Below are 13000 nucleotides of genomic sequence, written 5' to 3' on the forward strand. Positions count from 1 at the left end.
AGTCACTTACCATGGCCTGAAGTGTCCAAGTGACAGAGAAAACAAAATATAAATAATTAGACATATGACAGGTGAGAAAAGAGTGTAATAATGTTAAATAAGCCTAACACTTAAAAATAATGTCACACTATAATGGCAGGAATCTGAGCTAATTGTACAGACATATCATGCTTTCCAGCGAAAGATTTTTCCAGGCAAGATTTTGTCTTTCTTAATTTAAAACTAAAGTGATGACCTTCAGATGAAGGTTTTCATAGCAAAATTGAAAATGACTGGTATCAAGAAATTGTGCACGTTGTTGCTAAAAGGAAAACTTCAGTTTCTCTGAGGGAAAATATATTTTAATATAATAAACTATTAAGAATGAGCCTCCAGCAAAACATGAAAACATTGTGAATGATAGAAAACATTTCTTTTTCATGTTGATGGGCTATTTGTTTTTAGAATTTAATACAGACTATTATCAATTCTTTGCATCTCTAAGCAGTCCCCAGCCTATTTCCTATAGGAGAGTTTGTCATTCAGAGTTATGTTCAGGGCTAATAAAGGTTTTAATGACTTGGAAGCCATGGTTTTCTCCGGAGAGTGGAACAGCTTATTAATTTGGCTAGACTTGATCTTAATATATGAGAATAAGGAAGTGATTAATATTATCTGCATGCTTCATAAAGCAGTTTACTGGGTTAAGATGAAGACTGTCAAATATAGCCTTCAACTGCAAAGTAAACTTGTGGTCACCAAAGCCCAGGTGCAGCAGCCCACTTTGCATGCTGTGTGATTTCTTTCTGCTCAATTATAGGGCCATTTTAACTCAATTTGTAATTTCAGCTAATATTAAAAGCTGTCAAAAGGTTAGAGTTATTTCCTCCATCTAAGAGATTTTAAAGAAATAATAAATATAACACTTGCTAGCTTCTGCTGTGTGTTATTCTATGAAATATTTACAGGCTAGGCATTTAATGAGAAGGACAGTATGACATCTAATAAAGATAAAGACAACGTATGCAGTCAAAATGAATTAAACAGGAGTGACTCACCACATCTCGTACAATAGGCAGAGTTTTTTTCCTTCGGAGATCTGGCATACTATCAATACCATAAAGTCCCCAACCGGCTCTGAAAGAGGGCACAAAGGAATGATTTTAATGGTTAACTGACTCTTTATAAGAAAAATTCCACTCTTTGTAGTAAAAAGGCTGTGAAAAAAGGTTAAAGGATTATCATGCTGGTTCAGACAGCAGCAAAGATCCAAGACTCAAGGACCATTATTGAGGTACCAAAAAGGACACTACCACACATAGTGATCTCTTGCCTTCTTAGATAGTTCCATACTTTGAAACTTTATAGATGGCCTGATTTGACACATTGTTTTACTGTACCACAGAGAGGACAACTGAAACTGTTAGGTATATGGAACTTTGCACCTCCAGGAAAAACAGAACCAAACCAGTTTTGCTGGAAGTTTGGTCTGTCTGCAATGGTAAAAAAAAAAATTACTTTTATTGTAAAGATACTATGTTTTGTGTATATTGCATCTTCACAGATTGAACTCCAAAGTGGCATCTCAAGGATTCAGAGACACATCTAAAATATTAGTGATTATTCCAATACCAGGATTTCCACTTATCTGAAGTATCTAAAGATAAATGCACAAGATTATAATAATTTGTTATACAAGAATGTTCACTGCAACTTTTTTTTGTAGTAACAACAAAAGCTAGGTCACCTAAATATTCAACAACAGTATACCGACTGAATGAATTACAGTATATTATACAATGGGAAGGATGCAATCGTTAAAGTGAATAAGGTAAGTATATATGTGTATATATGAAAAAATACTTATAGTATGTTCAGAAAGCAAGTTTGCATATTATGTTTCGTATGGTCCCACATTTGTATGTGCATTTATATATACACAGAACATTTCTAGAAATATATTCACCAAATTGGTAAACCATAGTTACCTCTGTTGAGTGAGAGAAACTGGGTGATAGAAAAAGAGAAGACTCTCCCTATGTTATAAATCTGTTAATGTCCAATGTTTTTATAATAAGCATGTGCCGTCTTTGCAATTTAAACTAATTTTAAAATATATTAACATTAATACTTATTAAAATAAGTTTAATAGATTGAATTGGGGATTTTTTTTTGCGGTACGCTGGCTTCTCACTGTTGTGGCCTCTCCCGTTGCGGAGCACAGGCTCCGGACGCACAGGCTCAGCGGCCATGGCTCACGGGCCCAGCCGCTCCGCGGCATGTGGGATCCTCCCGGACCGGAGCACAAACCCGTGTCCCCTGCATCGGCAGGCAGACTCTCAACCACTGCGCCACCAGGGAAGCCCTGAATTTGATTTTTTATTGCATTAAAGCTAGTCTTTTTATACTACCAAAAAGGGGCTAACGTCATTGATGACAGCTACTCCTTCCGCTCACTTGAACTGCAAAACCCCTGCTAACATCTAGCTGAGAGTCAGCTTTTGCACCAGAAACACCACAATTCATCCTGTTGGGTTTAGATGGGCAGCTCTGCCACTGGAATAGGCTACAACAGCCAAAAATAGGTTATCAGCATTTTACTGTCCAGTTTTCACTGACACAGAGATTGTTTCTTCATTTCTGCTGCTTAATTTAACAAAGGGAAACCTTTGTCTTATTGGATCTCTCTTAGTAGCCACAGTCTTAATTCAAATACTTCCAGTTGTACCAATTTGGTGATCTTGGACAAATTACAAAGATGCATCATACAACTCATACAAAATATTAAAAGCAAAATATTTATAAAGATAAGATGATAATAAATAGTAATAATGCCATAAACTACATGTCTGAAAATGAGGACCAAATGCAGTAATAAATGTGAAATATTAAAACCACTGCACACGGGTAAGAAAGATGTCAGTGACGAACAGAATATTCTTAAGGTCACACACCTGAACTAAAAGTTACCTGTAGATCATAGAATACAGGACAAGAGTAATTGTGGGGCAGAGATCAAGGAAGAGGAAAGAAAGAAGAGGGGGAAGGAATAAAAGATGGGAGGGGAGACAGTGTGTGGTAGGGGGAGATGACACTTAAGTAGTCCACCACTGAACCTGTGAAAAAGGAGTTAATACAGCTTCCATCGTTTTCTAGAATAATGCCAATGGACACTCTGTAGGTTAAGGGCTGTGACAGTCACGGTGACAGTCAGAGATGAAGAACTGCAATCACAAAAGAATCATTGGCAGCATCTCCTTATGAACTGCAAGAAACTGCAGAGTATAGGAGGAGGAAAGGGCAGTGAATATTTTGTTTTCTTTGCAACACTCACCTTCAGAAAGACTACTGCTCTCTCAGTGTGACGTCTTTCTCCCCTCCTATCCTATTTCCATATTCTTGCCTTCTCCCTGCCTTGACCCTCCCACATCCCAAACATCAAATATATGGGAAAAGGATTATGTGAGCGGGTTCCTAAAAGGATTTTTCCAGTTTCATTTGCTCCAGTCTAAGGCTCTGATTCCAAGCAGTTTCTACTTTCTCTCCTCTGTGAACAGGATAATAATGGCATAAAATGTACCTCAATAAATGTCTTTTCACCACATTACATAGCAACCATACTAACTGCCTCCAAGTGTTTTGAAGTTACTTTAATAACTTTGTAAAGAAACACATTCAATTGTGATAATGGTTGAGAAAATTATTTATAAACTGCCAAGTGTTATATAAATGAGTTATGTGTTTTCTTCCTATCAATAACAAATTATTTATTTTCTTTATGTTTTCCTTCTTGTGGAACTTAACTTCCCAAGCCAGCCTAGAATTTTGAGCAACCTCATATTTTCACAAATTCAGGAATCAATTACACATATATATGTTCCTGAACCTCACACTTCACCCTTATGCTTCTCTCGTCAGAACAGGCCAAACTTGAACCCAAGTTAGAAGACATGGATCCAAAATTCATCTCTGTCCCCTCTGAGTTTGTCATTTACTTTCATTAAACCTTTATTTTTAAATTGCAATGCCATAAAAATGTTCTCTTAACCTTCACAGATAGTCCCCAAAATGTTCTTTATCAGGTTGTGTTTCCTTATAATTTTACATTTTCATCATTACTATAAGAAGTTTGTATAAATGTATACTTTAATGAGCTTATCCATCAAGTAATAATAAAACTTTTATTTCAAACCTGAATCTTAAAAAATAAATAAATAAATAAACCTGCCCTAATAGCCTCACCTCATAAATAGAGAAGTGCTTGGTGAATACTGTGAAGCTCTACACAAATATCTTTGTAATATTTACTGAGAGACTTCCTAACCAGGAGAGACCTGGGAGCGATTAGATAACAAAAAAATGGTGAAGCCTGGAAAGAACAGTAGGTAAGTAAATCATTGCCTTATAGGCAAGAGGTCAAGTTCATGGATATCCGTTAAAGAAATGAGCCAGGCTTGATGATCTGGAGGTCACAGGGAGTCATCAGCACAGGCAACAGCAGACGAGTAATTCTGAAGGGAAGTCTAATTCTAGGGAAGAAGCTGTTTGATTTCAACCCTTTCTGGTATAGCTGATTGGATGAAGCCATCTTTAACTGTAGCAAGCAAACTAGCTAATTCTAGCTAATATTTATGTGGCGCTTACCAGGAGCCAGAGAGAATGCTATCCATCATAGCCAGTCTTTACAAGCATTACCTCATTTTATTCTCAAAAAATCCAATAAGGTATAACTACAATTATGTCTCTCACTTTATAAGTGAGGAAATGGAAGCATAGAATAGTTCAGAATCATCCCAAAGGTCATTATCTAAGTCAGAGTTAGCACTGCCAGGATTTGTCTTACCACACTCTACTGCTTATATGATTACATTATTCCACATTTACAACAATAATATGAGTTGAGGTTTCCCATTAATCCCATTTTACCTTTAATAAACCGTAAACTGAACAAGTTCCCCAGGCCTAGAAATATCTGGCAGAGCTTGATTTCTATTGCAGGAGTGTCTTGCCTCAAACCTCATGTTCTTAATAACTAATATTTTTTTCTTTGGTAGGAGGAAATCAGAGGCCTGTCCTAGTAAAGGTGCTGCTAGTATTTGAATTTTAAAAATGTATTCTAAGGGTATTATCTTCGAATTAGAAACACTGTATTACTGTATAAGATAGTCCCAATCCTTCCCAAGTGGTTCCTCTCCAGCTATTCAAGTGTTCTCCCAAGGAAAAAGGAGACCTTTAGACTACAGGAGTTACAAATGAGATAAAAGTATCAGGAGATCTACAGAAATATCTGGAACGTCAATGATCACATATAATTGACAATGGATATAATCTTACAGGCTAAACTGAGATGTGTTCTAATCCAACATTTGTTGTATTAAAAAGTCTTCATATTTTTCATGGTTTTATTCCTTAGTTCTTTGCATAATTATACTAAAAGAAGTTTACTGAGTTTAATAACATCTGACTATAAAAGTATATGGCCATATACCTTGACTTGGATTAATTATCTTGTTACAGAAAAAAACACATATTGTCTAAAAGATATATACAGTATTCTGTAATTTTTAAGAAATCTGATACACAGGTAGAAGTGGTAAAGCTGATTTTTACTAAGTACATAGTAATTATTTTTAATCCAAAATTGATCTGATAACATACGGAGTCTCTACGGATTGAAAAAGAACTCTGAGAAGGCACAGGGAGAGTACTGCATGAAAACAATTGAGCAGGTTTCCCGAAAGTAGTACTTTCTGATTATGGGACAAAGATGTGCTACTTCCGCATGTGGATGCTTGATGCTTAATTGGTAATATTCAGAGACTTGCTGATTTCCATTAGAAATCAGAAAATTGGTAGACTCTGTTTATATCCAAAGGAGTTGGTAAATTAATTGAAGACTACAGGCCTGAAAAAACAAATTATAGTGCTTCTGTTTATTTCTATGTTTCCAAGGCATTTATTGGGCAGGGCTATATAATTAATCTTTTTTTAGCATTATGGAATATTAAGGCAATGTAAAGGTTAACAATAAATCATATTAACTCCCCTCTCCTCTAATACAGCTGTGCTCTCAGCCCTTTAAAAACAACTCTTTGTATTTATTTCATTACTTAATGGTGATAAACATACAATGATCTATATTGCTTTTTTGCTTAACATGATCTATTTTACATACATTTTAACACACTTTTCTTGATGATCATTATACACTTTAATTATTCCCCTGCAGCATATTAGGATATGTTATATCCTAATATTTTTTTTTCATTTTTTTTTCACCTTCTGGAAAAGATTTCCATTACTGTCAACACCGAATGAGTTATTTATGTTTGTGTAATTGATGACTCATTCCTCACAGCCAATTAATCACCAATTCCTAATGATTTTTTGATTCTTTATCGCATCAAAACTAAGGCACCATCTATCATAAGATAAAGCATTATTTTATATATCATTGTGAAAAAATCAAATTAATCTGACACCATGCTTTCTTAGCAATTAGAATTTAAATTTTATACTAATTGAAAGGGCACTCTTTAAGTGACTGTCTATGGCATAGATTTCTGTCATATGTCATGCACATTGTTCTATATATGAAAAGGAAAATATAAGCAAAACATTGTTATTCCTTAAACTTCTCATTCAAAATTCAACCTTTCAGAATTACTCTGCAACCCAGAATTGTCACTGTCTGGGACTTTTTCCAAATTACTGTCTTTTAAGCCATCAAGAGCAACAGTGATCGGGCATTATGGGAAACAGTGCTCCATTACTGTCTCTTGTATTCCCAGAAGCAGATAGTTCTGCTGCAGATTTCGGTGATGGTGGGCTCTCAACCTTACCAAAAGCATCAAAAGAGACAAACGAGACTCTGATCCTTCCTCCAATCATCATTGCTTTTCTAAACTGAAGTATTAAGAGATTGCAATTGTCCAGCCATACCACTAGCAATAACAATAAAATGATTACACTTTCCCAGGGCACTTTTAACTAAGTTTACAAGCATGCAGGCTTGTAAACTCTTACAACTGCTGCTTGGCTACTAATGTTTTTAAGACACCATCAGTTATTAAAATGCATCTCCATTTGTTATAAAGTATAAAAATGTGCATTGTAGAATTGATAAAACAATTCAGCTGTCTCCCTCTTGAATTCTCCCATTGACAGTGCCCTAGTCCAGGCTTTCCTATCTTAACTAATCTTAGAATTTTTGCAGCCCATTTTTTACATTGCCAACAGAGTGATTTTTCTAGAACACAAATTTGAAGATGTCTTTTTTTTAATACTCAATATGCCTTACACCTACAAGTGCCTACAAAGAACAAACCCCTGTACATCCCAGTAAGGTATGATGTCTCCTCCAGTCTCATCTCTTTCGTCTTCTCCCTATACTTCCTTGTTCCAGTCATCTTGAACTCCTTGTAGATCCTCAGAGGCACCACACTGTTCCCTACTTGTCTGTTTTTACTCTGCTATTTCCTCTGCGGGTACTGGCCTCCTTGCTGAGTGGCATAAGCTAACACCTACTGACCTCTCAAATGAAACTTGAACATAATGCTCATCAGTCCATAAGGTAGATGTAAGTACATCCTCCCCATCTCAACCAACTCTACTTGACTGTGACCTCGACATCAGGATGCTAGGTGGAAGGGGCTGGGGAGTGAGAGGAGGAAGAAGGGGGAAGATCATGCCTCCCGCTTTTCAGTCGGGCTTCTCAGCAGCTGTGGGTTAAAATTAAATATTTGTTACTGAGAGAAGGATATCCTACTTTTTGGTTGAACTGGGGCAGAAAAACATTGGAGAACAGTTGTTCTAAGTCTTCTGCCATAACCCCTGTAAAACCGCATTCTGTTTGTTTACATGGAAGTCCCTGCTAGAATATAGGTTTCCAAAAAATGAGAAATAAATCTTACTCCTCTCTACTCCCCTAGAGCCAACCCTGGCATGTAGCAGGGAAGACCGAAACATGGAAGGTCAAGTGACTAGGCCTTGACACTGGAGAGATGAGACATTAAGCAAGCTATGGTTTTTATGATCTCTGCTTCATTATCTCTGAAATAACACCTAAAAAGAACAAGACAGAAGCCAGAGGACCAGGGAGAAAGGTAAGGACCACACACTGAAGTGGGGTAGCAGGCAAGGACTTAGTCATTGGAAGAACATAAGAGCCTAGTTACTCCACCAGGAAATATTTTGCAACCTCTAGGAACCTTGATTATCTCATATGGAAAATGCAAAATTTACCTTCACAGCGGTATTGTGGGGAGCACTGATTGAGAAGACCTGTGTAAGCAGATTACGCATTATTGGTAGCAATTATTTTATCACAGACTTGTATAAACAGGAACATTATTGAAGTTGATGGAATGTTTGCTGGCCCACTGCTGCCCTACGGCTAGTCACATTCCTCCAACTAAGGAACAGATTAGTAACAGTCTCTGGCAGACATGCACTTGGGGGTAGCTATCTACTTAAATAATTAAAGAAACAGAAGGGCAGAAAGATAAATTTGCGATTGCATTCCATGCGGTATTCTGAGCGCTATTAACTTCCTCTTCTGACTCAGCTTTGGTCTAGACTTCTTTCCTCTGCTGGTCTCGTTTTGGTTAGTGCCTCAGCCCTGAGGAGCATGCATCTTGGCTGAGCTTATTCCTTGCCTAACCCTCATATACACTCCTGGTCCCAGTTATTTAACTTTATGTTGACAAAGGTCTCACAGATGCTCCAACCAAGTCCATTTTTTCTGTTAGCTCTAATCTTGAAAAACACCGCTTTTATCCTCTCAAATAATTGTCTAAGCCCTGACTTAAAACAGAAATAAAATTCAAAGCATAAAGCTTCTCCCTAGTACTAATCATGCCAGACTCCTCTATCTTCTCTTCATTACTTCCTGGGTTCTCTGAACTGTGGCCATAAAGTAGGATATTTGTCTTTACTGAAAATCACATCTAGTCCTCTAAACTACCACTGAGGATCTCTGTGGAGGGAACTACATTATAGACCAACATGATGTCTCTCAGTAAAACTGGCACAGCCGTATTTCCTTTTGCCTTGGACTAGTCACTAGTTCCTTGGTGGAGAGTGAGATGAGCCAGTCCTATGTATCTACCAGTTCCACATTCCTAGGTTCAATCAACTGCAGATTGAAAACGTTTGGAAAAAAATAATCCAGAAAGTTCCCAAAAGAAAAAATTGAATTTTCTGTGTGCTAGCCAATATTTGCATAGCATTTACAACTATCTAAATAGCATTTACATTCTACTTGCTATTGTAAGTAATCTAGAGGTGATTAAAAGTATACAGGAGGATGTACATAGGTTACACAGAAATACTACACCATTTTATACAAGGAACTTAGGCATCTTCAAATTTTGGTAACTGTGAGAGCCCTGGAACCAATCTCCCACAGACAGCAAGGAGTGAGTGTAATCGGCTTGAGTTTAGAGGCCATGGTTGTATAAAAAATATAGCAAATTATGTGCAGTGGGACAATGCTGTTCCCATCTGTGAGGCCAAAGGGAAATGAAACTTTGTCAGGTACAGCATATTCTTATCTAACAACTCTTGATCATTCTGGGCAAACATCAATAAAATAGTGAACTGGCAAGTTGAATTGCCATCATTTTTTTTTAACATCTTCATTGGAGTATAATTGTTTTACAATGTCGTGTTAGTTTCTGCTGTGTAACAAGGTAAATCAGCTATACATATACATATATCCCCACATCTCCTCCCTCTTGCGTCTCCCTCCCTCCCACCCTCCCTATCCCACCCATCTAGGTGGTCACAAAGTACAGAGCTGATCTCCCTGTGCTATGCAGCTGCTTCCCACTAGCTATTTTACTTTTGGTAGCATATATATGTCCATGCCACTCTCTCACTTTGTCCCAGCTTACCCTTCCCCCTCCCCATGTCCTCAAGTCCATTCTCTACCTCTGTGTCTTTATTCCTGTCCTGCCCCTAGGTTCTTCAGAACCTTTTTTTTTTTTTTTAGATTCCACATGTATGTGTTAGCATATGGTATTTTTCTCTTTCTGACTTACTTCACTTTGTATGAGAGACTCTAGGTCCATCCACCTCACTACAAATAACTCAATTTCGTTTTTTTTTATGGCTGAGTAATATTCCATTGTATATATGTGCCACATCATCTTTATCCATTCACCTGTTGATGGACACTTAGGTTGCTTCCATGTCCTGGCTATTGTAAATAGCGCCACAATGAACATTGTGGTACATGACTCTTTTTGAATTATGGTTTTCTCAGGATATATGCCCAGTAGTGGGATTGCTGGGTCATATGGTAGCTCTATTTTTAGTTTTTTAAGGAACCTCCATACTGTTCCCCATAATGGCTTTATCAATTTACATTCCCACCAACAGTGCAAGAGGGTTCCCTTTTCTCCACACCATCTCCAGCATTTATTGTTTGTAGAATTTTTGATGATTGCCATTCTGACTGGTGTGAGGTGATACCTCACTGCAGTTTTGATTTGCATTTCTCTAATGATTAGTGATGCCATCATTTTTAAATGGTTTCCTTTCTCTTTCTTGCTTTCATTCTATTACTCTTTCTCTAGTTCATACAGTAAATTTGTATATGAATTGACTTCACTGAAGTAGGCAAGGAGCATGTTTGTTTTGCTGAGTGCCTGGAGTACAGTGGGTATCAATAAATAGTTTTTAAGTGTTCTTCAATATTTCCACAAACCTGTCAGCACTTTCAAGTAAAGACATCCATTTTAGAACCAATTATCTTTCCTGCAAATTATTTTGGATGTCTCCTTTTGATGTCTCGGATTTTTATACTATCACCATTTGTCCAGCTGCAGAGGCTTAAACTCCTTAATAACAGCTAATCCAAGTTGAAAAACTTAAGCCACCTACAAAATTATATATTCTAACAGTCCTGTATTTTAGGCATATAGAAACTCAGCTGCAAGAAAATTTAAATTCTTGTTCAAGATACCCAGCTTACAGCAGCTAGCTAGAAATTCTCAAGACTCCAGAACATCACTAATGCCCTTCCCTCCTCTCCTTCGCTTCTAATATCCAAGAGGTACCAAGCCTTGTCCATTTCCATTCATCACAGTTTCTTTTCCTTCCTCACATTGTCTCTCATTTGTATCTTTCTTTATATTTGGATCACCACAATTTTTGTTGTGAATGTTATCCTATTATACTTGGAATTCTTTCCGTTAACTTTCTAATTACTAACTTCCTTATCTGCAGTTCATCTTGAACAGAACTGCCATATCCATCTTGTTGTGAGTAGGTAGCCATGAGGCTAACACGATGAAAGCAATGTTTTAAGAAGACCAGTCTGGCAGTGCTGTTCATGATGGATTAGAGGACAGATAAAGGAGACAGAGAGATGGTCTAAAAGATTGCTGAAGTAATTCTGGATTCCTTAATGAGGGTCTTGACCGAGGTGGTTTCACCACTTTCTTTTCAACCCCTTCATTCCACTTTATGAACTCTGGTAAAATTTCCAATTCAAACTGCTATGATATTTTAAAGAGTAAATGGCCTCGTTGCCAAGGAGAGCCTTTGTATTCCACTAAATTACATTCTCCTTTCCTAGGCATTGATCTCTTACCACTCTGTAATGTTCCTTAGTACTTTAAGCAGGCTTTTCCTTTCAAATCCTTGTTCTTTTGAAACAGTTTCAGAAACGCTTACTACCTCATTATTCATTTTTACATTATTTTTCAAAAGCTAATATCATTTTTAAGTTTTTAAAGACAGAAAGGGGATGTGAAAGATTCACCATTCTGTTAGTAACGGGGATTGCAGGCTATATTTCTAATTATTAAAAATATTTTTCATAGCAAAACAACCAAATGGTCCTAGGTTTTAGCACACAATGAGTTGCAGAAGTGAAAACCTATAATGCAGCTGTTAAACACTCCCCTGAAAATTTCTCAAAGTTAGTCTTACGGGGACAGTGTCAGGTGTCAGGGATTAACTTCTAACAACTCAATTATTACGTGTACTTTCCAGGGCTCACTTCCTTAACAGATTGTTTATCAGAGAGACCATATAGCATTTTCTAAGGCTTGCAATTCCCTACACAAGAAACTTTTCTTACCCCTCCCATAACATTATCTGCACCTAGATTAAGCTCATAACATCACATACTACACAACAGAAAACAAATAAAATATGCAGCCCCCAAATTTTCTCGTGACTAAGCAATTGTTATTATTTGGGAAAAAATGTCCCTTTAATTAAAATTCTTACCACATAGGGTCTTGATTTAGGGTGTTAGTTTTTTAAACTCCGAAACTAGGCTTCTGTGGCACAAAGCTATAGTAAATATGAAATTGTGTGTATTAATGTTCCTTGGTTTAAAGCTAATTTTCTTAGTAATCTCTCTCTGGAAAAACTCAGCATTCATTTACATATAGCTTATAAAATATAATCATTCATAAATTAATGAAATACCAGCTTCTTAATATGCTTTACTTAGAGGCCATTAAATACAATCAAATATACAATAGCAAAGAAATTACATTTCTCAAAGCTGAAACCTCAGATTCCTTTTAATCATAATATTCTTTAGAAATATGCTGCCCTGAAATATTTAATCCCCTGAAATTTTAAACAATCCGTCTCCTATCAATAATGAAAATTAGTTTCTTAACAATCCCTCTCCAATCACTAATGAAAATTGGTAGTACCTAAAGGCAGAGACTAAGCCATTAGGTGGTTGCCAGACTTTCACAGCCCAAGCATCCTCTTATTCTCAATATTTTTTGAATCCTTTTTATAATTTGCTCTATGCTAACAGAAACACTAAACATGGCCCAGAATTTAGCTCAGAATAAAGACACACCCTACCCAGTGGTCTACCTTTGATAGGTAGTACAAAGAAAGATCCTGAGGCCCTGCTCACCACAAAGGAAAAAGAACAAAGAGTGAAGAAAACTCAAGCTCTCGTGTATCTCAGGAAGTACCCCGTTCACAGATAACATAACGGACTCAAGCCCTGGTGATAGGTTATCCCATGGCTGTCTCA

At 36.9% G+C, this 13000-nt stretch overlaps 1 protein-coding gene across 1 annotated transcript in view; it reads right to left on the reverse strand.

Annotated features, from left to right (window-relative positions):
* Positions 1-13000, reverse strand: part of UNC13C (unc-13 homolog C) — a 739526-nt gene that overhangs the window by 379426 nt on the left and 347100 nt on the right. Inside the window, exon 9 of the mRNA XM_079913745.1 lies at positions 1038-1116. Coding sequence (XP_079769871.1) covers positions 1038-1116 — 79 coding nt within the window. The remainder of the gene's footprint in view (positions 1-1037; positions 1117-13000) is intronic.

This window comes from Stenella coeruleoalba, assembly GCF_951394435.1.
Source record: "Stenella coeruleoalba genome assembly, chromosome: 2".
Taxonomy (NCBI): domain Eukaryota; kingdom Metazoa; phylum Chordata; class Mammalia; order Artiodactyla; family Delphinidae; genus Stenella; species Stenella coeruleoalba.